Raw genomic sequence first — 27,092 nt, 5'->3', positions numbered from 1 at the left:
GGTACCCAGCCAGCCAGGACTGATTCTCACCACCTGTCCCTCTTTGGAGGGATACATAAGCCGGCTGGCTGAGGTGGCCTGGGAGACCCAGTGCCTGCAGGAAGAGGACACCATCGCCCAAGGGAAGGAGAGGCGGCGGCGGCGGCGGCGGCGGCGGCGGCGGCAGCGGCGGCGGCACCACCACCACCACCTCCACCACCCTTCCCTGTGGGACTTCTGCCTGGCAGGACCAGGCCCCAGGTACCCAGCCAGCTAGGACTGATTCTCACCACCTGTCCCTCTTTGGAGGGATACATAAGCCGGCTGGCTGAGGTGGCCTGGGAGACCCAGTGCCTGCAGGAGGAAGAGACCATCGCCCAAGGGAAGGAGAGGCGGCTGCTGCTGCTGCTGCTGCTGAGGGATCACCACCTCCACCACCCTTCCCTGTGGGACTTCTGCCTGGCAGGACCAGGCCCCAGGTACCCAGCCAGCCAGGACTGATTCTCACCACCTGTCCCTCTTTGGAGGGATACATAAGCCGGCTGGCTGAGGTGGCCTGGGAGACCCAGTGCCTGCAGGAAGAAGAGACCATCTCCCAAGGGAAGGAGAGGCTGCTGCTGCTGCTGCTGCTGCTGCTGCTGCTGCTGCTGCTGCTGCTGCTGCTGCTGCTGCTGCTGCTGCTGCTGCTGCTGCTGCTGCTGCTGCTGCTGCTGCTGCTGCTGCTGCTGCTGCTGCTGCTGCTGCTGCTGCTGCTGCTGCTGCTGCTGCTGCTGCTGCTGCTGCTGCTGCTGCTGCTGCTGCTGCTGCTGCTGCTGCTGTGGGACCACCACCTCCACCACCCTTCCCTGTGGGACTTCTGCCTGGCAGGACCAGGCCCCAGGTACCCAGCCAGCCAGGACTGATTCTCACCACCTGTCCCTCTCTGGAGGGATACATAAGCCGGCTGGCTGAGGTGGCCTGGGAGACCCAGTGCCTGCAGGAGGAAGAGACCATCTCCCAAGGGAAGGAGAGGCGGCGGCTGCTGCTGCTGCTGCTGCTGCTGCTGCTGCTGCTGCTGCTGCTGCTGCTGCTGCTGCTGCTGCTGCTGCTGCTGCTGCTGCTGCTGCTGCTGCTGCTGCTGCTGCTGCTGCTGCTGCTGCTGCTGCTGCTGCTGCTGCTGCTGCTGCTGCTGCTGCTGCTGCTGCTGCTGCTGCTGCTGCTGCTGCTGCTGCTGCTGCTGCTGCTGCTGCTGCTGCTGCTGCTGCTGCTGCTGCTGCTGCTGCTGCTGCTGCTGCTGCTGCTGCTGCTGCTGCTGCTGCTGCTGCTGCTGCTGCTGCTGCGGGACCACCACCTCCACCACCCTTGCCCAATGGAAGGAGAAGCGGCTGCTGCTGCTGCTGTGGGACCACCACCTCCACCACCCTTCCCTGTAGGACTTCTGCCTGGCAGGACCAGGCCCCAGGTACCCACAGCTGGCTCTGTGTGTGTGCTATTACATTCAGTGATATATGGGAATTACAATTTACGAGTTACATTAATACAAAAACATTACTAAAGATTCTGTATGGTCTGGTACGGGGGGGTGAACCATGAGTTACTGCACCGGGTGACACCAACCCTAGTGACGCCACTGCCAAACCATATGAAAATAGAATGTTTTAGTTCTGTATTTACCTCATTTCAGTTGGCAAGTCATTTTTTTTATTTTTGGCAGATCAAACAATGTATGGTACACCAGCATTAGCTCTTTTAAAAATTTTGGGAGGAACAAAATGGGAAAAGTGACATATCTATATCAATGGCTGCTTGCAGGGTCATAATAATAACCAAACCCCAGAAAATGGAGATTTCAGGATGAGGCCCTCCTGGTTGCCCCACAGTCTGCGGCAGTTCATCTGGTGACACACAGAGCAGGGCTTTTTCTGTGGTGGTGCCTATCATGACACTACACATACACAGAAATAAGGCAGGTGCCAACTCTGCTGAGTTTTCAGTACCTCTCATGGACATGGAAAGATGCTGGATGTTGGGAGATTCAGGAGAGAGAAAAGAAAGTTCTTCACACAGTGTATAGTTAAATTAACTTTTAGGGAAGAAAACTGTTTAAAGACAACAGAGGGCGGTTGTAAAAATCTTTATTGGTACTGTCATGAAATTGGAAATTTCTGTGAATTGTTAACCTGGTTTGTATATCATGGCTCAGTTACAAGGGACATCTTGGAAGGAGACAGGCCTCTGTGAGAGGAAAATTTGAAGTTTCGTTTCCAGCTGCAAGCAGTTGGGGAGGCCTGAACAGAAGCACCAGTTTATCTCTGCTAACCAGTAGGAGCCTGGTACTCAAGGCCATGCGGGCTTGAGAAGGTTGAGGTCAGAGGTGGGAGGGGGGCCTGCAAGGCGCAAAAAAGTGGAGAAGCTTCAGGAACATGATTACATCAGAAAGCCCCTGATTGGTTAATTCATCCTGGACCATTGGGTTTCTTCTCCTTAAGTATAGGGTCTGAGACCCATAGCCTTTGCTCCCCTGGGTTTCCATCTTGATGGGTGGTTCCCTATGTGGGGTTCCACTGCTTCTTGCTATCCTGACATTATTCTCTCTAAGGAGAGATGAGACTTATCAACAACTACCTCTAAGTAAGTAGATGAGGCTACATAGTTTATTATTTTCTGTTGTGTGTGTGAACTCTCTTATGTTATACCTGAACCCCTGGTTGGGTGTGTGGTTTTTGTTGCGCTGTGTGTAGTTTCTGGCAACATTTAGCCCCCAGGGAGAGAGATTTGGGGTGAGGGCTGGAGAGCCTGTGGACACAGCAGTTTTATTCTGGTTACAGAGCTCTGGAATTGCAGAAGAGACGGTGAATCCTGGGGGTGAGTCTGTCAGGGGACGTGGTGTGACTATCATGAAGGGACCCTACACTTCTGAGCTGGCCCCTACCCCACTGAGCCCGTGCTTTACATGTTGCTGTGTGCAATTGTGTGCTTAATTTTGTTTAAAGCAGCACCACAGCAGCAGAGAGTAACAGCAGATGTTGAAATGCGAGTGTGCCAGCGTGTGCGTGCGTTTGCCTAAGAAAGCAGGCTTTTACCCTGTATCAACATCACTGAGACTGGAGACTTAGTAAAATAAGAAAAGCTACTTTATTTAGAGAAATACATTGTAGATAGAAAAGGCATTCCTAGTTCTAACTAGCTAAGTTGGAGGCATGACTCCCAGGTGTAGGAGTCAGCCCCATGCTCGGAGAGAGAGTAGAGACAAAGGGATGTCTCCTCTCTCACGAGGAGAAAGGAATGGAAAGGGCGGAAGGCGGAGGGGCAGGTAAGCTGCCCTAAAGACGTCCCAGTCTAGGGGCAGAAGGAAGTCAGTCAGAGCATCACAGGTAAAAGGTAAACAAAGCCTGTCCATCTGGAGGACCCTAGCCCTATCTTCCCTCTGGAGCTTAAACAAAAGGACAAAACAGGAGTTGTTCTTGCCCCACTTCCAACAGTTTTGGGGAATTGTTTTGCTGCTATATATTAATGTGCACTTATATTTTTAATAAAGCTATTTCTTATTAGCCTGGTGTGTTCATTGAGCGGGAAGGTGGTTCTGAATCCAGCACCTTGACCATTTGACCACAGCGCTACCAAGGAGTTAAGCAGAGTATATTTTGGCTTTACCAGAGGTTTCTGGACAAGGAGTGTAAGTTTGGCTCTTGTCTCACTGAACCTTGTTTTACCTATTTCTGGGCTCTGAGTTCCACTAGCTCAGTTGAACCAGTGAAGGGGTGGTGGCAACCTATCTTCTACCTTGCAGGGTTGGTGTTGGTTTGCACAGCCTTGGCAAGGGGAATTTCTTGTTTGGGTTCCAGATCAATTGCCCTAAGGGTGGGAATTGGGTCTGAAGCATAAAATCATGGCTCTTGGGGGCCTGATGTCATGACAGGTACAACTCAGAAGAAACCATGTCAAGGCTGTGAATTTGCCGCTAGATTGAGGTGGGTCAGGGGTAGCCCACAGTCAGAGGGGTGTTAGCTGTTGTCATAAAATAGCTGGATATTTATACAGCAATTAACAAATTACCCACTGTGAGCAGATAGAGTCAGCAGAGAGGGAGGGAGGTCTGTCTCTGGAAACTGGGCTCATCCTCAGTGTCTGGGGAGATGGCTGTGGATTCCTGGGAAGAGGCACCAGAGATCATATTACAAACATATGTTGGATAATGGAACTGACCAAAGAATTTCAGAAGGAAATCACCCTGTGCTTTATAGAGTACAGCAAAGCCTTTGACTGTGTACATCATTAAAAACTATGGAATGCTTTAAAAGAAATGGGGGTGCCACAGCATCTGATTGTCCTGATGTGCAACCTGTACTCTGGACAAGAGGCTACTGTAAGGACAGAATATGGAGGAAATGATTTGTTCCCAATAGGAAAGGGTGTGAGACAGGGGTGTATCTTATCACCCTATTTATTTAATCTATATGCAGAACATATCATACGGAAAGCAGGATTGGACCAAGAAAAAGGAAGTCTGAAAATTGGAGGAAGGAACATTAATAATTTAAGATATGCAGACAATACCATACTCTTAGCAGAAACCAGTAATGATTTGAAATGAATGCTGATGAAAGTTAAAAAGGAAAGCACAAAAGCAGGACTACAGCTGAACGTCAAGAAGACTAAAGTAATGTCAAGAGAAGATTTATGTAACTTTACAGTTGACAATGAGGACATTGAACTTGTCAAGGATTATCAGTACCTTGGCACAGTCATTAACCAAAATGGAGACAATAGTCAAGAAATGAGAAGAAGGCTAGGACTGGGGAGGGCAGCTGTGAGAGAACTAGAAAAGGTCCTCAAATGCCAAGATGTATCACTGAACACTAAAGTCAGGATCGTTCAGACCATGGTATTCCCGATCTCTATGTGTGGATTTGAAAGTTGGACAGTGAAAAAAGCTGGTAAGAGAAAAATCAACTCATTTGAAATGTGGTATTGGAGGATAGCCTTGCGGATACCATGGACCACGAAAAAGACAAATAATTGGGTGTTAGAACAAATTAAACCAGAACTGTCACTAGAAGCTAAAATGATGAAACTGAGGTTCTCATACTTTGGACACATCATGAGAAGACCTGGTTCACTAAGAAAGACAATAATGATGGAAAAAACAGCAGGGAGTAGAAAAAGAGGAAGGCCAAACAGGAGATGGATTGATTCCATCAAGGAAGCCACAGACCTGAACTTACAAGATCTGAACAGGGTGGTTCATGACAGATGCTCTTGGAGGTCGCCGATTCATAGGGTCACCATAAGTCATAGTCGACTTGGAGGCACATAACAACAACAACAAGTAGCCAAAAAGGGAAAGAAAAAGATTTTGAGTCTGATAAAGAGGGTGGTGGTAAGACCCACCCCTTCCAAGCTGCCACCCCCAGCAGCCAACCTGGGATTGAAACAGATTTGGAAGGAAAGTGTCCAAGAGGTTTATAAAGGCAAAGTGCCTTTAGTATATCTGGCTAGTTATCATTTGGATTACGAGGAAGAACATGGGGCTAAGGCTGTGGGAACATGAGTCACTTTAAAAACAGCCAGAATGTTTTTTCTGCCTGCATATTGAAGAGACTCTGCCCTCGGCTGGACACAGCTTCCTTCCCCACTGCTGCCTTCGGACCTTTCAGGACGTCCCACAACAAAGCAGCCAATCACTGTCTCTGCCTGAGCCTGCAGCAAAGCTTTTCCATTGGCCACACCTGGAACAGAAAGGGGTTGATCTACCAATCAGTTGTGAAATCTCCCTGAAGCTAAATTTAAAAAGAAATTAAGCATCATATGCCCCCATTTTGAGAAAAGAGAGGTAGACGCACTGGAACTGGCACAACAGTAAGTGTGTCTCTACCCAAATTTGCAACAAAGAAAAGTAGAATGTTTATTTTGTCCAGAAGGAAGGGGCTTCCAAGATGGTGCTTGTTGAGAGTAAGTAAAGGTTCATGAAGAGCCCTTCCGGATTACTGAGACATCCTCTGGAGGTGGGAGGTGAGTCTGATTCTGTTCATTTGGGGCTGGTGTTCACTCGGGCGATCGTGTGAGTATTTGGGTATGTGACACGTCTTTGCCGTTACATCCAATGTAGTTGTGGTTGCTGTTATGGCCAATTTATTTATTGCATTTGTATACTGCCCCATAGCCAAAGCTCTCTGGGCAATTTACAACAATTAAAAACAAATATACAAATTTTAAAACACTTGCTAAAATGCCTGGGAGAAGAGGAAAGTCTAAAAGATGTCTAACAGAATAAGAAGTCGAGACTCTCAACAGACAGAGATGTGGAAGAGTGTCTGCTTTGTATGCAGAAGGTTCAATGCAGTTGCCGTCCCAGCGTTGTCAGGTAGGGTTAGAAAGGTTTTCTGTCTGAAGCCCTGGTGAGTTTATTCCAGTCAAGGTTGGCAACGCTGAATGAAGCGTAGAGTGTTCAAGGATCGGAATATTTGCAGGGAGACCAACCTTACTACCAACTACTGACCTTAATGTACGCCTGCGAAACACGGACCATCTATAAACGCCACTCCCAACTTCTTGAAAGATTCCACCAATGCTGCCTCTGGAAAATTCTGCAAATTGCTTGGGAAGACAGACGGACTAATGCTAGTGTTTTGATTGATTGATTTTGATTGATTTTAATATTTCTACCCCGCCTTCCGGCCAAAAGGCCCTCAAGGCGGCTTACAAAAAATATAAAAAAACACAAATAAAACATCAATAATACATCAATAAAACAATACACAATAAAAGCAATCCAATTTGTAATACAATTCAAATTGTTTTGCCCGCTTCCCTCCGCAAAGGGAATGAAAAGGCGCTTTGTTTCGGGGGGGGGTCCCATTTGCACCTCCCTTTTACCTTGTCCTTTTTAGCTAAAAAGAGACCCCCCTCAGTTAAGGGAGCAGATCCTCCACCCTCGCTCCTCACCCCACACTGCCTGGGACTCTTCAGGGGGGAAGGTCCCACTTCTCTCTCCTCTTCTGCCCCATGCACTCTTTCCTCAATCCCTCCTCCCTCTGCCCAGGGGACCCCCAGAAGCAGAACTCCCTCCCACGCCCCTCCCCTGGCAACCCCCACACCCCCTGCCCGACCTGTGAGGGCTCCAGCCCGCGGCACGGTGAGGACGGCCCAGAGGCAAAGGGCTCCTCTTGTGCCCATCATCGCGGAAGCTCTTCCCGGGCTAGGGGAGGGCTGGATGGAAATGGGGAAGGAGTGATGAGTCTCCGGAGTGAGTCAAAGAAAGGGATTTCGCCTGCACCCTCCGCCTGCCTGCCCGCCCGCCCCCAAAGTGGCTGTGGGGCGGTGGTGCCCAGGGTGGCCTTGGCGGAGGGGAGGCGCGCCTCGGAACCTCAGCCAATGAGGAAGCGCCCTGGTGATGACCAGCCTGTTGCCGGGTGAAACTCCCCGGGCAGGCGCCTCCCTGGGAGATAGAAAGAAATCCAGAGGATGGGGAAGTTATGGGGGGAGATTATAGGGGGGACTCTGGTTCTGCCCTCTCGTTCAAGGGGGGTTCCTCCAGGGAACGGGCTTCAGACTGAAAGCAGGGAGACTGGACGGGGAGTTGTTTCTTTGGACTGGTGGGCTGGGGGCTAGTTCTACCCTCTGAGCAAAGCGCTCACCCGAATCGTCCTTACTCTTTTGGATTTCTGCATGCGTGAATAAAACATTATTGGTTAAAGCCAGAGGCCACCAAAATATAAATACAGCAAAGAAAATTATTTAACGTATCGAGCAAACAAATATATATTTACAAAAAGAAACAGAAAAATGAAACTTCATCCCCCCCCAAAAAGCCACACATTGCCCCTCGAGAGTAAACCACGCAGGTCTTACGAACAGGACAGAGCAAAAGCACCCCCCACCCACCCACCCCACCCCGAAGTGGCTCCTGGAGTGGAGGCTGGGAGGGGATCTCTGGGGGGGGGGCTCCGATAAGGGGCCGCTTAGCAAATGGGTCACAGCCTCCGATTAGCCCACCCTTCAGTCAGGTTGTCTGGCAGGCTCGCAGTGACGTATTTATGAACGCGGAATAAATAATTAGGAATGCATCAGAATAAGCTAAGGGGGAAATTGCACACCTCGCAAATGTAGGAAGAGCAGAGAGCGCAAATAAAACTCAGTTTTGCCCCTTTTCTTGACAAGTGCCTGAAAGGGACATTTTCTGGTCTCCCCTGCCTGGCGACCGATGACGCCGGCTCGGATCGGAGCCCCATTGGTCCCTGCCCAATCCCCAGGGTGGAGGGGCGGGGCTTGGGCAGAGTTTCTCCCGGGGCTGAGCGGAGAAAGTCCCACTGCGGAGTCGGCTGCGAGATGATGGGGGGCTCCTGCGGATTGGACTTGGGGGTCCTCCTTGGGGCGGCAGTGCTGGCGGTGCTGGTCTCCCCTCCGGAGGTGCTGGGCGTGGAGGAGCCGCCAGGTGAGCAGAGATCCCAGGTGGGGCGGAGTAAGAGGAAAGTCCTTCCAGAGACCCCCCCATCAGTGGGGCAGCAGCAAAGGGGCTCCTGCTGGGGCTGGAGGAGGAGGGGGCAGCGTCCTCATCCCACTCAGAAACAGCAGCTCGGGTTTTTTTGGGGTGGGAAGGAGTTATTTGTTTATTTGCTCATTTATTGCAATTATTTATATCTCGCCATTCAGGGTATAAATCTTTCCAAGGCGGCTTACCAGTAAGCCCCAATATTGCCCCCTTAAAAAGCCCCCAGGACCCCCCCCAGAACAGGAGAGCCGAGGGCAGAGCGATCCTCCCTTCGCGGCCAAAGGGTCCCACAAAGAGATACGCCGTAACAAATTAGCAACTCCATAAAAGAATCTCTGTAATCTCCCAACGTCTTCCTCTTGCCCCTTCTCAGTAATGAGTGAAAGTGGGGCAGAGCCCTCCCCACTTCAAGGGACCTGAACCTGACTCCCTTCATCAACCTCCCCCTGACCCATAGCGGAGGGGGAGTCCTACGGTACCCCTCCCCTGCAATCGTTTTCTACAAAAAACAACTAAGTTTATTACCAAAAAACCCCTGCCCCAGTGAAACTTTAGACGGCTCCGGCCCTATTTCCCCACCCCGGAATCCCACCCCTAATCACCTAAGCCCCCCCCCCCACATTCACTTGGGGACATAGGAGTCAAGCCGTCTGCTTGCCTAGCTCAGGACTGCCTACCCATGGTCTACGGTAGAGAAGGGTCCTCCTTCCCAGAGATCCCTCTGAACCAAGGACCCTCTGCATGCAGACCAGGTGCTCCAGTCTCTGAGCGAGGGCCCACCCAACCCACTTGTCCCTCCCCCTCCGGGCTGCCCCACATCTTCCTCCAGACTTCCACAGTTGCCCCACAGGCCTTATTCACTATCATCAACTGCAGGCTTAAAGCTCCCCCCTTTACTCAGAAGCTGCCCTGGAAGAGAGAGGGTCACCTTTATTCCACTTTCAGTCCTGAAAGGGACTTCAAAGGTCATCCAGTCCAACCCACAGATACTGCAGAGAATCCACTGCTCCAGCGTCCCAGGGGGAGGGGGAATCCAGCCTCCACTTCAAAAGCTGTAAAGGAAGGAAACCCACCCCTTTCTGAGGCAGTCTTTGTTCCCCCCAGGCATGGAGCCAGCCTAAAGGTTTAAGGGGGTACACAAAAAAGTAATGTCCAGAATTATTTTCTGAAATAAATTTCATTATTTATTTTTTGGAAAAATATTTAGGGCAGCCAGAAACATTTTAGGGGGTCAGGGGTCCCCTACCCCACTTATGTGCCTGGTCCACCCCCATCAAATGGTTCATCTTGACGTATCTCTGAGGAAGCCTTGAAGTTCCCCAGAACTCTCCTGTGGGTTGGGAGAAAAGCAAAAAGGGTGGGGGGAAGCCAGGCCAGATGCTGTTGCCCCTCCAAATCTCCTTGGGGGGGCATCTGAGCAGAATGACCTTTGCTGGAACTGGAGTGTGTCCTGCCTGGGAAATTTGGGGTTGGGGGTTCCAAACCAAACTCACCTGCTACCTCTTACTCTGGACTACCTTGACGCAAGCCACACTCTCTCAGCGACAGCATCCCCCCTCCTATATTGATATATGTTTATGTTAATACCCCCCACTTTCCTCCCAAGAGCTGAAGGGGGTGTACGTGGGTCTGCCCCTCCCCCATGTTGTCATCACAACAACCCTGTGGGGTAGGTTAGGCTGAGAGGCATTGCAGGCCCTCAAGACCACTTAGTATGGGAGATTTGAACCTGGCACTCTCAGGTCGCTATTCAGCTCTCTAACCACTGTGCTACACTATCTCTCCATGGGGGTAATGGAGTGCAGGTTGATTTTCTTAATTTGTTGAAAACTAACATGTAAAATAAAACCTGAGTTAGAAAGAGCTTTCCTGTACTGGAAATTTCCTCTTTCCTCTCACATGCCGAAAGTCACAGAACAAGACCTAAGAAGCCTAGAGACAAACGTATCAGAAGTTATACCAAAGCCAGAGAAAGACCCTGGCTTGCCTATCAGCCAATGTCGCTTCTGACCCAAGATGCAAACATTTGGACTTCCGTTATAGCAAAAGTGCTTGATAACATCATACCAAATTATATTAAACCAGACCGAACAGGATTCAGAAAAAAACAGGAAATTACAGCACAATGTCATAAAACTAGTTGATTGCATAGAATGTATTTATGTTTTTAGATGCAGAGAAAGCATTTGATAGTGTGGAATGGTCATTTCTGGTTAGAGCTCTTCAAAAAAAGAACTTGGGAGGAACTTTCAAATCTTGGATAGATTTATTATATCAAAAACTCACTGCAAAAGTATTTGTTAACAATCAAGTATCAACACCTATCTTGCAGGAGAGAGATATTCACCAAGGATGTCCACTCTCACCATTATTATTTGCTATTTTTTGGAACCTTTAGCAATTTTAATAAGAAATAATCAGCAAATAACAAAATCCTAAAATGGCGGTGAGGAATTTAATACAGTGTTATATGCAGATGATACAGCATTAGCTTTAACACAACCAGAACCAGCCACTGAAAATACTTTTAATCGGTTACAGGTATACAGTATTCTAAAAGCTGCTAAGGCCTTCTTAACAGGAAAACTGGTCCTTGGAGGCTTGACTTCTTTGACACTGATTATATTGATTGATTGACAGACTTGGCTTATAACAAAACTAAGCTCTGCTTCTACAAACTGTGAGGAAAAAGGAGAGAGAAAGAGGCGGGGAAACCTAGTTGCTTTCACTTCTCATACTATTCAATAGGAGTTTCATAAAAAGATACCCCTTGAGGCTTCTCTCTGTGTTACACCCAAACCATTCCCCTTAAAGAGACCACAAACAATTTCAGCATCCTCTGGCCCAATGAACTTCATGCAAGCTCATCCTCTTCTTCAAGTTCTAATGGATATAATAGTTGCATTGGCATTCTCAGAATCGCTCGAGATGGAAGTCGAACTGCACATGCACGGACTCTATTGTCACGTCCTTGGAACATTTCTTCAGTTCTACCAATCTTCCACCTGTATTTGGGCATTTTATCCTCATGAATCAAAACTATGTCATTTACTGTGAGTTCAGCTTTCATTGCGATGAACTGAACATACGTCCAATAGATATTCTTGTCGCCATCTTTTCCTAAACGGATTCATCAGTGTCTGTCGATATTTCCACCTTTTACTGAGTTCATCTCCAGCAGTTGTATGAGTCACTGAAATAGGATAGCAGGTTATGAATCTCAAATATGAACTCATCTGCCTCGGTCTTCCATGTCAGACCTAAAACCTTTAATGATGAAAGTCCTAAAGTTTGTTCTTCCAGCTGTAAGTTGGGTTCATTCTCCTTGTTCTGCCAAAATGTTTGCAGTTCCTTAGAACTGGTCTTCCACTTCCGGAGGTCCATTCCAGGTGTTGAAAGCGACTCTCTGGCCTTCATGGCAATGAGTCACCAACATACAGGCATTTATCAAGCATCTGGCAGATGTTCCTTCTGATATTGTTTCAAATGATGTCTTATGGTAGCAGCAGGCAAAAAGCAATAAACCAAATAACACTCGAGTCATTCTCAGGATCTTTAGTTCTGGTTCTTGATCAAAGTTTAGTGGTTCTTCCATCTACAAAAATCTTACTGCATCCTGATTTTCACTTGCTATTAAGGTCTGAAGAAAAGCCTTTGCAATCTCTGCAGTGACAGCTACCTTGTACTGCTGGAACCTGATTAGAAGACCAAACAAATCTGGGTTCAGACTGGGTCCAGTTAGTAAACAGTCATTAAGTGACGGACACCCCCTTTCATGGGACGAGGCATCAAACACTACTCTGTTTTGTGGTAGCCTCATCCTCCCGGATGACTGCACAAAGAGGAAGATAGTAGACCACCTTGCCCGTCTCAAATGCAGAACTATGGGTGACTTCTTCAGCTATGCCCTTCTGCTCTTCAATGACATTGTTGTGCCTCTTAAAGAGCAGAAGATCAGTTCTGAACTTCCTAGCTAACTGTTTGAATCTTCTCTGAACTACAAGGTTGTTGTTTGGTAAGTCAGGTTGATCTGACTTCCAAGGCAGGTGTTCTTCATATCTCCCTTCCTTGTATTTTATGGAAGTTTCAAACCCTTGGAGCATCTCTTTGTCACACTTCATCTTCCCCTCCAGCTCTTCCATTATGCTAATCGATTCTAGTTCCCAGAAGGCTCTCAGCTGTTTGGAGATGAGGGATTCTTCCTCCGTTATGACTTTCAGTACTCCGGCCTCTGTGATACTGGTGCCTACGCGGGGTGTAGTGGGACCCTGAACAGCCCATCCAAATACAGTCTCAAGTGACACCCGTTCATTTCCAAGACGTTCCACTCGGCCTGTCACTACCTGTCAAGGATAATCTCCTCCAATCTGTACTTCTAACTCTGGGCCTTGGATTTCCTTGGGAGAGGTTGCATCTGCCATCTGGAGGCCTCTTCTTTCTAATTCTTGGCACAGGCCATCTCCTGGGACCCTGACCATGGCGCTCATACTTGTGGCATTTCCAGGGCCTCCAGTTCAACCTTTTCTCCCCAGAGGCCTTGCATGAATGAATGAATGGAATGGGACTGCCTTCAAGTCAATTCCGACTTATGGCTACCCTATGAATAGGGTGTTCATGATAAGCAGTATTCAGAGGGGGTTTACAATTGCCTCCCTCTCAGGCTAGTCCTCCCCAGCGGGCTAGGGCCTGCTCAGCTTTCCACAGCTGCACAAGCCAGCCCCTTCCTTGCCCGCAACTGCCAGCTGGGGGGCAACTGGGCTCCTTGGGACTATGCTGGTTGCCCACGGCTGCACAGGTGGCAGGGCATGTAACCCCTGAGCCACTCCCTGTGGGGCTCATATTTAGCTGGCCCTTGACATCCAGGAGACACGAGCAGGATTTCAACTCAGAGTCTGGACTCCCAGCCAGGCTCTCCTCCCCACTGTGCTATACCACCTTAACTCTCCGTCTTTTGGCACTCACTGGTGTCTTTATGGCAAAGGAGTGGATAGTTAGGGTCCCTTCTCCCACCAGCAGGAGCTTTAGTGCCCTGGAGATGTCTTCTCATAGAAATGTGCTTTCAGCTTGCAGTAATACTGTGTTCTGTGGCTTTAAGTCCACTGGAGATGGAGCGACTGATGGCATAACAGTGTCACCAGGAGTGGTCTTGTTGGTGGGGTTCTCCTTTGCTTCTTGAGAACAAATGGACTTGTGATGGCCTTTTCCACAACCAGAGCAAATAATTCCCTTTGCTTTTCAGAATTTGGCCTGTCTTACCCCCAGACATATGGAGCATCGGCCTTGTTTCTTCAGCTTCTCCTTTCCTCCTCCAAGTGTCAGAGCTGAACAGTCATCTGTCCTGCGGTCAGGAGCATTGCAGAACATGCAGCTGCTTCTGGAGTTGTGCTCAGTGCTACAGCAGATGGCGCAGAGACCAATCCTTTCTTCTGCTCTTGACTTCTGGCTATACTTGAGGGAGGTATCGCTCTCACGTGGTTTAACTGCGCTCTTAGTCAGGACTGAGTTAAGCTCTCGGCTCTCAGTTTCCCTTTAGAGGAACGTCAGGAGTTCTGGTACCTTCCATTCATCACTCTTATCCCTACTGTGGCTGAACTCCAGTGCTGTATCTTCAGGAATCATTTCCATCAGTGTAGGACACAACAGACTCCACAGGTATCAGAGACAGCCCCCATGGACTCCACACTGCGTACTTGAGTCTCACAGGCCTCACAGAGGTGGCGTAAAGCCAAGATGCCAGTTGACCTTTTTACTGGCTTCAGGCTTGGCAGCTTGTCCATGTGGGCATTAATAATCCTTCTGCCAAATCTTTCCCTCAGGACTTTCACAGATGCATCTTAATTTCCCTCTCATAGCCGCATGCCAGCAATTGCACTGGTTGCTGCCCCACCTAGGAAGGATTTGAGGCAATTAAACTTGTCCTCCTTTGCCAGCCTGGTGTTCTGGTGAATGGAGGTTCCATACTGGCTCCAAAATCCCCACCAGCAGCTAATGTCCCCATAAAATCTTTCAGTCATCCGTTTGGGGAGCTTGACCCTCAGCGGCCATGGATCTGCCCTTGCTGGGGAAGAGGGACTTCTTGCATCTTCAGTGTTAATCGCTCGCATTGGATGAGCTTTCCCAGCTATGATGCGGTCTTTGTAGCCCTGTGCTGCTTCCACCTCTTTCTCTAATCCATCTAGATCAGTTATTTTATTTATTTATTTATGCATTTATTTATTATTTGATTTATATCCCACCATTCCTCCTGGGTGGCAAACAAAAGCACTAAAAATGTATCCCAGCTTCTATGTCTTGGGCTGGACCAAATGGCAGCAAAACATCATATTTAAAACTCTGCTTTTACCTTCATTTTCTGTCTGCACAATCCACAGAGGGGGCTCAAAGCCAGCTGCAAACACGGTGCTTTTCATTCACACTGAAGGGAAAGGATCAAATGCACAGCTTCCTAATGACCATGCAGGCTTGCAGGACGTGAGAAAGCAGCCAATCAGGAAGTGACATGAGGAAAGGGAGGAGGAGGGAATGGGCGTGGAGAGGGGAAGCATCTGAGTAAAGCATTTACAAACCACTAGAGATACAGAACTGAAGTCGTTTTTACCTTCCCTTGTTCAATTAAAAGAACATTGACCTACTATGGACTTAAAGGGGTACACTGAGATCTAGCTGCTGATTGCCTTCAAGGCATCCTGTGATCCATGCAAATTAAAAGGGGCAATGAGTAGCACCAGACCCACACTACAGCTCTGTGTGAACCAGCTCTTGGTAAAGCTCATTTAGAATCTCTCCTTTGCTGGAAGCTGATTTAAGCTTTCCTCAAGCAGAGCCACATCTGCATCAGCTTTCTGTCGTCCAGATTCTGTCTTTTGTAACAGTTTTATTGTCAATGTTCTAGTTATAGCCCTCTTGCACAGTAGTGTAGTGGCAAATCCAGACGTGTGGGGTCCCTTCATGAGAGTCATGCCACACCCCCTCCCACTTGTTTGCTTGCTCCTTGTCATCACCTCCATGCTCCTCAGTCCTTCCTGTGCATGCATTCTCCCAAACAGATGTCCCTATGAGTCAATCAGTATGAAAGGGGAGTGTGTTCCCTACTGAGAAGAGTCATCTCAGTGGTTGAAACACCACCTTCCACTCTGATCGGCTCCAATCAGCAGGAAAGACAAGGAAGCATGCTAGAAGACTCTTCTGAGTGACTAACTCACTGCCCTTTCCTGCCAGTTGGCTCGCAGGGCGCTGCAGACATAGGGACTCTGCTCCCAAAAAAGTAAAGGGTCTAAGACCCCTCGAGACTCCAGACCACTGCACCCCTGCTCTTGCGCCTTTGCCTTTCCAGAGCCTCAGCAATGTCCCCTTGTTCTTTCCGACCTTACTGCACAGTCTGTCTTCTCTTTGAATCTTTCCATCCCAAGTTTTGGCACCAAAAATATTGCAACATCTAAAGTCTCCCTAACAGGAATAATGGTTCTTGGAGGCTTGACTTCTTTAACACTGATGATATTTATTAATTGACAGGCTTGGCTTACAGCAAAACTAAGCTCTGCTTCTACAAACTGTGAGGAAAAGGGAAAAAGAGAGAAAAAGGCAGGAAAACCTAGTTGCTTTCACTTCGCATACTATTCAATGGGAGTGACGTAAAAAGATTTCCCTTTAGCCTTCTCTCTGTGTTACACCCAAACCATTCCCCTTAAAGAGACCACAAACCGTTTCAACATACGGTGAAGCTTCTGGATATAAATACAACTAAATCCAAGTGCTGTGGAATTAATATATTTAAGAGGAAAATAGAAGAACAGCCAAGAGGTACTGGTTTACAATGGGAGAACAAACCAATCAGACATTTAGGTATTTGGCTACATCCTAACCTTGAAACAATTCAGGAGGCAACTCTCAAAGCCTGACTACGGAGACTGAAGAGGATCTTTAAAAATGGGAAACATGGCAACTGTTGTGTTTGGGAAAACCAGAGCTTGGAAGATTACTATTAAAAAGGAATAAATTACAATGACTGTTACATGGCCCCCAAAAGGAATACATTACCATTACAATTAACAATTGCTCTGAAAGGAATTGATTACTTTATCGTTACTCAAAGATAATCACTACATTTACAGTTAAATTACTATATAAAAAACTAGAATGCCTCTAAGGTGCTGGTCTTGGCTGCTGCACACCTAAGTAGCCGAAAACAACATGAAAAATAAACACAGGTAGCAGAATAATTCTTTTTATCTATAAGATAGCAATGGTGCTCTCTCTGCTGGTAAGGGAGGTGGGGAGGGATGGAGGCAAAGGCCACTGCTCAGCTCTCTGTGCCTCAAACCAAGTGCAAGCCCCCCCCACTCTCATCCAGCAAGCATCATCTCTCTCACACTCAACCACCTCCTGGACCCTGCCCTGCCACCATCTAAAGGACACCCATCCAAACAGACATTTCCCCTGAGATGCAAAAAGGTTAAAACACTGCAAATGCAGCAAAGTAGCCAGTAGAGGGAGGCAGAGGCCAGTTCATGTGCTAAGTGCAAACACAGTGTTCACACACGCACACGCACTCACTCATCTTCATCTCTCAGCTGCACAGTTCTTTACCTCCATTCCACTGCTGCCTCCTTCTCCATCCACATCCTTGCCCTCCAGCTTCTTTCTCCCTCCACGCCATCCTTCTCCACCACCGTCCATTTTTAAAACAATTGTTTTCTCCACTCCATGTCTTGCTCCTGACCTCCTCCCTTGTTGCCTCCGAAACACCCACAGAGGACGAGGGAAGAGCGATGGTGTGCAAAAGCCCAATTGCAGGAACATTGTTTTCATCCATGAATCACAGGAGGACTTCCCCTGCTCCCCCCCCCCAGTACGACACAGTAGTAAGACACAGAGGAGATCAACACAAGCTACAGAGTTCCACGTTCATCTACTATCTTTGAAATTTTCTTACTTTAGCCAGAGAAAAGGACAGCTGTTGGTAAAATATTTTAGATTCTTTCCTTACTGAAAATACAACAGTTACACCCAACATACCAAAGGAAATGGAGTTCATATTTAGAGAAATTTCATTTGCCCATATCAGAAGAAGAGCACAGTTGGCTATTTAAGAACATCCCAATTGCATTATCAAGTCCGAATCTGAAAGGAAAGTTCTTTAAAGCAATTGACCAATAGTGCTTAACACCACCCAGGCTAAGCAAAAGGTTTTATCCAAAGTTGTGCTGTTGGAGATGTAGAAGAGTTTGTACATGTTTTCTGGACCTGTGCCAAAGTAAAACCCTTCTGGAAAACAATTTCATAAAAGAAATGACAGGGAAAACAATGTCAAGAAATCTCTGAGCGATTCTCCGCGGGGGAGTTACAAAAGTGGAGGCCCCATTTCTAGCAACTTTGCTCCCAGGGGCGAAAATACGTATCGCTCCCAAAGGGGAAATTGGCAAATCCCCACCGTTGATGGCAGCCTGAGAAAAATCAAAGTTTTTAAAAACATCATTCCATCTTTTCCATACTTCCCCCCTCAAGGTTTCCGCAACATGAGTTTTTCCTAGCTCCAGTCGTGTCAGAGCAATCCTCCTTCTTCTAGAATGTTTCGTACTTTTGTTCCCTTTACATTTCTCCTTTTTTGCCTTGTTGGGGAGCACTTATTGTAGGCAAAGGTAGAAACCGGAATTTAATTAAAAAAATTAAGAAAGGAAAGAAAGGAAGCGCTGCTCTGCGTCCTCCCCCCCGTTCTGGATCCCGACGGGCTCTTCCCTCTTGCTGGAAAAGAGACTTTTCTAGAGGGGGGAGCGGAAGGATCCCTCCCGAGGGACCTGCCCCTCCGGCCGGCCCTCGCCTCGCCCCTCCGGCCCTTCCTCCGCCTCGCCAGGAGAACAGCCGCCTCTGCCCCCGCCTGACCCCCTCCCCATCTCTCCCCCCCCAGAGCATTTCCTCTTCCAGAGGAAGGGCGAGTGCCACTTCTCCGCCTCCGCCAACGGGACGCTGCAGCGCATCCGCTACCTGGACCGCTACTTCTGGGACCGGCAGGAGCAGCTCTACTTCGACAGCGACCGAGGGAGGTTCGTGGCCGTGGCTGAGCTGACCGAGCGCGACGTGGAAGCCTTTAACAAGGACAAGGACGTCCTGCGCGGCCGGATGGCCAACGTGGAGGTCTTCTGCCGGCACAACTACGCGATCCACGCGCCCTTCGCCCACGCCCGCCGCGGTGAGCCCGGGAGGGGGGGCAGTTGGGGGTCGGCCAGAGCAGCGGCAGCGCAGGAGGGAGGCGAGGCGACGGGGTGGTGTTTGTGGTTCTGCCGGCACGACTACGGCATCTACGAGGGCTTCTCCTCCCGCAGGAAGAGTAAGTGGGGGAGCCGGGGGAGACACCTGGCGCTTCTGCCGCCCGCGCAACTGGGGAAAGGTCGGCACGCCCTTCATGCGAGCAGGACGCTGAGTGAGTCTAGAAGGGGGCTGGGGAGGCCCAAAAGTGGGGGGCGAAGGCTGTCCCCTTCCGGCAGCTCCCCCACCCCACCCCCTTGGCTCTGCCCCCTCCCTCCGCACCTGGAACCAGATGAAGAATGGGAGGGGGAGGGGGGTCAGGGGAGGGGAGGCAAGAAAGGGGGAACCGACAGGGGGGCAAATGAGGGCATTGCCCCATATGATAATTCTGCCCCCCAAATGATAATTCTGCCCGCCAAATGAAATTTTCCTTCGGTCCCCAAATTTCTAGCATTACAGTAACTTCAAACTCCAGGTTTGCTTTCTGAAATGCAGTTTAGGCATCCAAAGAGGGGGCAGGGCAAAGTCACCCCGGCAGAAGGAGGACACAAAGTTTTGCATTTTGCTAAGAAGAAGTTTGAGTGTGAGAAGTTTGTCTGGAGCAGAGCAGAGGGGAGGATAAGAGGGCAGGAGGGATGAGGGCCAGAATGGGACAGGATGTGGCCCCTGAAGTTCTCCTCCGTAAACACAGCAAAGGGAAGAGTTGGAAGGGTTTGCAGTTGGAGGAAGGCGAGGCGGGAAGCACCTCTTTTGCTCTGCACTGCAGAGCATCTCTCCCATTGGAGTCAATTTAATGATTTCCCCACTAAAATGTAGTGTTTTCATGCAGATGACTGGTGGGGAACTTTAGTGGCTAGTGGGAAATCTGGTGGATGTCAAACGTTTTATGGTCAGCATCTGCTGTTTTTCACAAATTCTTCCATTTCATCCCCCCCCCCCCGCTATTATGTATTTCATGAAACTGTCTTGCCAAAATTCTACTTTTGGATATTGTATTTTCCATTGTTTGCTTTTCTTTTTCCGTGCATAGTTTCCAAAGTGCCACTTGACTATTATTTCCTTTCTGCTGTAAGCCACGGCTAGCTGGCTGCCTCTTTGACTGAAAGGAGACCAGAGTAAATTACCCAATCCAACACACGGAGCCAGTGACAGAGAAGAAAAATTTCTAAATCAAGTCTCCTGATCCTCTGGTGTGCTTGTTTTTTTAAAGGTATAGAGAACAAGGAGGTTCTTGCCAGTTGACTGACTGAGAAGGAAAATGTGCAGCCCCTATTCTACCCAATCAAAGTGTGAGGCAGGCTAAGCACCACCAAAGGAGACATGATTAGGAACTATAAGCCTCAGAAATAAATGGCCTGAGCATGCACAGAATGCACCTGCCTCACCAATGAGGGACCTTTGCATAAACAGTACATCTTATCACCATCACAGGAAGGGCCTGCTGGATCAGGCAAAGGCCCACCTAGTCCAGCATCCTGTTCTCAGAGTAGCCAACCCCCCCACACACACCCCACCTAGGAATGCAAAATCTCCATACTTCTCTCAGATCTAAAAGCCACACACACACATTTCTACCTGCAGTTCCAAACTTAAATACAACACACCAATGACTGCTAGGACTTTAAACTTCTGTCATCCACCTTGTTAAGCAATTCCTCACAACGGTGTCAAATGTGTTATCAAACATGGTGTCCAGTGGGTCAAGGTCAGATTCTGGTGGATTTGGGGCGTGGGTCTGGTGAGAAAAACAATTCTCGTTGCCAACACTGATCTCCCCCTCTTCCATAGAGCTCAAGCAGCCTCTGTAGGTGTTGGGGGCTATTATTCATTTTATTGATTATTTTATTTATACCCCCCCTCCCTTCCAGCAGGAGCCCAGGGGGGCAATCAGAAACACTAAAAACACTTTAAAACATCATAAAAAGACCTTAAAATGCATTAAGACAAAACAGTGTTAAAAACATTTTAAAAACCCTTTAAAAATATGTTTTTTTAAAAAACGGGGTTAAAGACATATTCAAAGCCATATTAAAAGCAATTCTGACACAGACGCAGCCTGTCAGCATGAGTGCGTCTGGTGGGTGTGGCTGGGCCTCTGGGCCTCAGCCTGGTCCAGGGCAGCACCTGGGAAGAAGCAGAGAGGGGAGTGAGCTGGAAGGAGACCCCTTACTAACCCAGGCAATGGGGAGCTGGAATATTGGGCGTGTGCAACAGTGTTTGACCTCCACCCACCTGTGCAAATGATTCTTTTCATAATAGGGTTTCATTAAAGAACAACTCTTTACACTTTACATATACCAACCTTTCCATTTAAAACATTACAACATAATTCACCTTACGTCGTAGTAGCCCTATACATTATATGTTTTATGTTTTAACAACCCCCTTCAAATATAAACGACCCCTCCTCCCTCCCACCCTCAATCCCCCTGAGAAGGGCAGAATTAATTACATGATTCACCATTCCATGAAAAGGAAGAGTTCTTAGCTTAACCATATAGGTTTTGCTGCGGCCGACAAATGTCCTTGTAAATCATGTTCTGAGACGTATGTAATAAAGTTCCACGATATAGCATTGAAGTTGTCTGTCTTTTCCAATCCTCAAGAGAGGTGAAGTGAACAAGCAATGTTCCCTAGTAAGGCAATCTTCCATACATTGTTCATCCATGCCAATCTGTTCAAGTCTTTTAATTCTTTCCATCTTTGAACCACCGTCTCACATGCCGCCAGAAGCAGTGAATATATCAATTCTTAAATTTAATATTCACATTCTGATCTTCAAATATGGATAACAGAAATAACTCAGCAGAACATATAATCTTTTCCCCTGTAATTTTGAGTATTCTCTGTGGACCTCCCCCCAAAATATCTGAATTCGGGGGCAGGCCCACAAACTGTAAATTAATCTTTCCCCAATCACATATCACTTTGCCTGATTGGTTTGTTAAATAATATATTTTTATTTAAACTTTGTATCTTTTTAATGCATTTGATAATAGTTTAGAATGTGTATTCCCTGCCTCATAATACCGTTGTCGAACATACAGTAAAGAAGTGGCCATTTTATTAGTTTCCAAGTCTTCAAGTACTTTACGTTGGATCTCTAATATATGCAAGATCCTTCTAGAACCCCTTTGTTTATAACAGTGTTCCAGACTCAAGATATCTTTTAATAACTGAGACCTAATAGGATCTGCCATTTGTCTTCTCCTTTGCTTCTTCTGCTGTGCATACTCCTCTGATTTTGCTTTTGTATGATCCCAAACTGTGGTAAGTGCTATCTCTGGAGTTATGTTAACTTCAAAATGTTCCTTTAATGCTGTTATACTTTGAACTGAGTCTTGAGAGGCCATTAAATTTGGATTTAACCTCCAGATTGGATGAGCGGGAGTGAATTGCTAACGTCAAAGTACCACTACAACCACTGAATGGTCTGACACTGTCCTTGGCATTATGTCTGCTGACCACAAATGTGAGAGCAGGGGGCAGATATTAATACATGATTCAGCTGGGAAAGAGATTTATACCTTGAAGAAAAATATGAATCATCTCTGATCCCCGGGTTGACCTGTCTTCAGGCATCAGAGAAATTAAATCGTGTTAATAGTTGTAATAATTGATTTCTCTCCCTTATAGACCCTCTCTGCCCCCTTGTGGATAGATGGATATTTGCATCGCAGACCATGTTCAAATCTCCCCCTATCATAACACTGGTTTCTTTTGCAAATTTGGTTAATTTTTTAAGAATCTTACATAAAAAAGGGAATGGACATGTATTTGGAGCATACAGTGATGCCACTGTGAATAACCTTCCCTCCAACAATCCTCTAGCAAAAATACATCTTCCATCGTGGTGGAAGAGGAGGGGGAAGCAAGAGGACCCCCTAGAGGCTGAATTATCACTACAGCATGACAACAATTTAATATGTCTATTATAGAGAGGGGAAAATATTTCAAGACAACACTTTGGCATTGGCTCTTACAGCAATGTACAAGTAAACAACAGACAATACAATACAGTAATCATACAAGTGGCCACAGGAGACAGTTAAAAACAACAGCAAACAGAAAGACTTAAGCCCCTCCCTCAGCAGTCTTCTGCTTGAAACTGAAGCCTCCTCCACATGGCTGAAGTGTGTGTGTGTGTGTTTGTGTGTAGATATTTTAAAAATTCCACAAAAGCTATACACAAGTGAGCATCACATATTATCTGACTCTTAGTCTGGCCACTTAATTCCTTCTCCCCCCCAAAAAAAAAAAATCTTACAGAGAACAAACAGGTTGGTTATGGTGTTAGGAGGGAAGGATTCACTGAGTGTCTACTGGGGATGATGGATGGAAGATGCTCTCACTATTCCTCCCTCCCTCCCTCCCTCCCTCCCTCCCTCCCTTGAAGTCTGCAGGTCTACCCCTCTGTCAGTCTCTGAAGCCCCCTCACAAATATTCTCTCTCTCTCCCCCTCCAACAGTCCAGCCCAAGGTGAAGATCACACCCACAGAGGATGACTCCTCATCGCACAACACTTTGCTGATTTGCACCGTGGCCGGCTTTTTCCCTCCAAAGATCGAGATCAAGTGGTTCAGGAACGGGAAGGAGGAGACCAGAGTGTGGACCACAGACGTCACCCGGAACGGGGACTGGACCTTCCAGATCCAGGTGATGCTGGAGGCGCAGCCAGAACGCGGAGACGTCTATGCCTGTCAGGTGGACCACACCAGCTTCGAGGGCCCCGTCACCGTGCAGTGGGGTAGGACAGCCCTGATCCATCTTCCTTATCTCCTGGAGTGGAGGCAGACTCTTTTGGAAAGGGGCATTCCGGGGCCAAGGCCTCCATGGGGGTTAAGGATGCTCCCCTTGTGGTCTGATCCCAGGCCTGCCTTTCCTCAGTCAAGGCTTTCTTTCCTTTGTGTCTCCAGAGCCACAGTCGGACTCCGCCAAGAGCAAGATGTGGACGGGGATTGTGGGGATCGTGCTGGGACTGGTCTTTGTGGCAACTGGACTCACCCTCTACCTGAAGTACAAGAAAGGTGATGAGGGCAGGACTGGGGGAGGTGGAAGGTTGGAGGGGGGTCCTGAATCTGGGGGTAGTTTTTGTCATTTGGGGAGACATGGTTCTATCCTGCTCACCCTCCACATCACGGATGTTCTCCATTTCTTCCTCTTTCACACTCTGTAACAGGACGGAAGTGGGAGAGCTTTATTTTGTACAAAACAGTTGTCCCTTGAGGGTGTTGTTTTCATCTGGGGTGTGGAGGGTGTTCTCGGGGGCGGGGGCTATTCCATCCTGACTGAGTCTTTCTCTCCTCCCCCCCCAGGACGATCCATCCCTCAGCCTGCAGGTAACTTTTCTCTCGGCTCTTCCCCCCTCACCCTCCCTCCCTTTCCTCAGCTCCTGGGGGGGCTTTGCTTTTTCACCCACAGACTCTAGATGGGGCAGGAGGGGGCTTCAATTGAAAAACCAATCCACCCCACACATACTCCAGTTTTGCCTCCTGGATGTGGGTCTGCAGGAGAGTTTCCCACCTCGCAGGGTATCGGGCAGAGCTCCTTCGCAGGGGCCAGTGCAGAGTCCAGGGCGGGTATTCGGACCTCAGGGGAAGGCAGGTTTCCTGCCCCCTTTGCGGTCCATCTGGAGAAGGACCTTCTTCTGTCCCCTCTCTCTCCTCTGCTGGGAAGCCAGTCAAGCCCCCCATTCCACCTCCCTTGCCACCTCAGTGCCTCACCCGACACTCCCCACATCTTGCCTCAGGTGGATTAGGGACCCCCCCACACACGCAGTCACATGGCCAGTGGGGAGGGATGATGGGAGTTGTAGTCCAGGAAGAGGAGGAGGGCACCAGGTTGGCTATCCCTGAATTAAGCTGTTTTGGTTTTTCATCTTGTACAGTACTGATTTTCTTTTAAACTCCCTAGTTTTTCTTCTGTGATTTGGACAGACTTTTCCTGGGAAAGCGTCAGATCCATATTTTACAGTAAATAAGCAAACTACTCTTTTGTTGCTCCAGGAGTTGTTTTGGGAAAAGGGGATCATGGCAAGGATCTTGACCCCCTCCCTGCCCCCCTCACACACACTCAGCCTCTTGACATTCTCTTTTGGCCCCACATCTGAGGGTTGCCCCAAAGTCCGGCAGGGATGGTCCTCCCTCCTCCTCACCCCACAATTGATTAGTATCTCTCTTTCTCTCTCTCCTTGGCCTCCAGCGCTCATCAGTTAGACTTCGCTGCTCCGTGGGGATCCCCCAATGTGGAGGAGCACCTTTCTGCCCCCCCCTCGGCGAGTGTCTGCCTGTCCTTGCTCTGAAGACGCAGACTTTTGGAGGTGACAGAGGGGCTGGAGAAGACCCTTCGCAGAGACAAAGCCACTCCCTCCAGAGCCCCACATGTCTTCCGCCTTTCATGTCTCCTTTTTGGGGGGAGAAGGGAAAGGGGGGGTCCTATTTGGTGTTTTCTTCCAGCTCTGTAAGCCTGGCTGATCTTTCTGGCACATGTCTTTGTTGGGTCAAGATTTGTGACCCAGTTGCCCGCAGAACTATAATTCACTTGCTTTACTTGAAATGGCTTGGGCATCATAGGAAACTGAACCAAAGTGGCCTTTGAATGACTTTTGATATAAAATGTCGGTTTATTTCCTGGTGACCTGACCCTTACCTACATTCCAGTGGCTCGAGTAATAAAAGCCGGTTTAAGCTGGAAAGCCTTACTATTATGTGTTTCTTGTTTTACATCTATACCTATAACCTTGCTTATTGTTACAAATGTGCCTTGCATAGAAATGTTAAAAGTTATTCCGATGCCCCACAGACCTTGACTTGTAACACCCTTTAATATGCAAGCTTAGTAATTTCATGTCTGTCTCCACTTGAGGGGCGCCCGGTTGCAGCTGGGCCTCCTCTTCTAGCTGTTCCCTTTGTCTGTTCATGCAGAGTGCTTATCTCAAGGACATGTGAAATATGCAGACATAGAGTCTAAAAAATAGTCTCAATGTTTCTACTTGTGCCCTTCCTCGGTACCCCTTTACCTCCTTCTACATATCTTAAGGTTGAAATAACTAGCAATTGCTTCTTTTGTATTTATGACGTTACCCCGATATTGTAAACTTCGGGGAGAGGCTATATATACCCTAAGCTATCAATAAACAAGGTTCCCATGCTGACCTGCCTTGGCTTGTGAGTATTGGGTCCCCTATGCAAAGGAATTGTCTTGTGTTTATTTGATCTCTGATAGTGGGTTCATTTGAACTCAGCTCCGCACCTTCCCGGGTGTATGTGAGTTGGGGTCGAAAGAGGCAACTCGCGTGTTGGGTTTGGACCTAACAAATTGGGGGCTTGTCCGGGATCCCTTGTGCGGACCCCCTTTTCGCCATTACACCCCTTGATTTGACAACGGGCGCCATGAGAGAATTTTCTCGGTTGTCAAGGAGAGCGGTTGATTTGGCATTACGGGGATAAAGCACAGTTGAGGAAAACCTCTATCAGACGTCATGGGAAACAAAGGGAGTGTGCTGGTAAAGGACTGGCCTTTGGGAATAATGTGCATGTTGTGGGAAGAGGAGGAATTGCCTGTGCGTAAAAGAGGCTTGAAAAAGAGAAAGATGATAGAGCTGTGTGAGGAGGAGTGGCCACGGATGACTGCAGTGTCGGTGCCGGGTGAACGGTGGCCGAGGGGTGGATCCTTTGAAACCGCTCCATTATTGGTAATACGGAGACGGATTGGGGACACCCACCCAGATCAATTGGAATTTTGGCTCCTGTGGAAAATAGGATCACAAAAATGGGATAGCCTCACTTTGATGGCAGTGAGAACTTTGTCCATTGAGGAACCCCCTCCTCATTATTTTAATGACGATGCATCAGGTAAAAGAATGGTCTTGAACCGTTCCATAATACCCTCTGCTCCGGATCCGCTCTCAGCTCCCGAGAACGGAGATCCCAATCCGGAGGTGGGAACCCTTTCATCTGGAACAGATGATGAGGCAGATGAAAAGGGGGGAGAGAAGGGGGCCTCAGGGGGTATGGACACGTGCAGGCGAAAAAAGGAGAAGGAAAGGAAAGCAGCAGAGGCTTCAGAGTTTCCCTTGATTGTACATGATCAACCGTACGTGGATGGCCACGGTGGCATCCAGCATACGGAGGTGGTCGAGTTAAAAAGTTGGTTGGAATGGGATTTGAAAGAATGGAGCAGGATGGCTGGAACCTTTGGGGAACAGCCAAGGAGGATAAGAGAACTGTTGGGCAGGTTGTTTGAAAGCCACAATCCGACGTACTCGGATGTGGAACATTTGTTGAGGAGAGTGCTGACAGGTGAGGAACATAGCAGGTTGTGGGCATTAGAGACTGCATGGGCTGCGGAGGCAGCAGCGAATAGAGCTTGGTCGGACAGAGCGCACAAGGCTGCGGCTTGG

The 27,092-nt window shown here is 48.3% G+C and overlaps 1 protein-coding gene across 1 annotated transcript; it reads left to right on the top strand.

Annotated features, from left to right (window-relative positions):
* Positions 1–8,249: 8,249 nt before the first annotated feature.
* On the top strand, positions 8,250–25,882 carry LOC133381868 (H-2 class II histocompatibility antigen, E-S beta chain-like). Its single transcript, XM_061621430.1, has 6 exons — positions 8,250–8,392; positions 18,354–18,635; positions 23,160–23,438; positions 23,608–23,718; positions 24,007–24,030; positions 24,893–25,882. Exons 1-6 carry the CDS (start codon positions 8,287–8,289, stop codon positions 24,904–24,906), a joined length of 816 nt encoding a protein of 271 aa, XP_061477414.1. The 5' UTR covers positions 8,250–8,286; the 3' UTR covers positions 24,907–25,882.
* The last annotated feature ends 1,210 nt before the right edge of the window (positions 25,883–27,092 follow it).

The sequence above is a fragment of the Rhineura floridana genome, chromosome 3 (assembly GCF_030035675.1).
Source record: "Rhineura floridana isolate rRhiFlo1 chromosome 3, rRhiFlo1.hap2, whole genome shotgun sequence".
Lineage (NCBI taxonomy): Eukaryota > Metazoa > Chordata > Lepidosauria > Squamata > Rhineuridae > Rhineura > Rhineura floridana.
The sequence above is the reverse complement of the archived record's forward strand: the minus strand, read 5'-3'. Positions and strand labels throughout refer to the sequence as shown.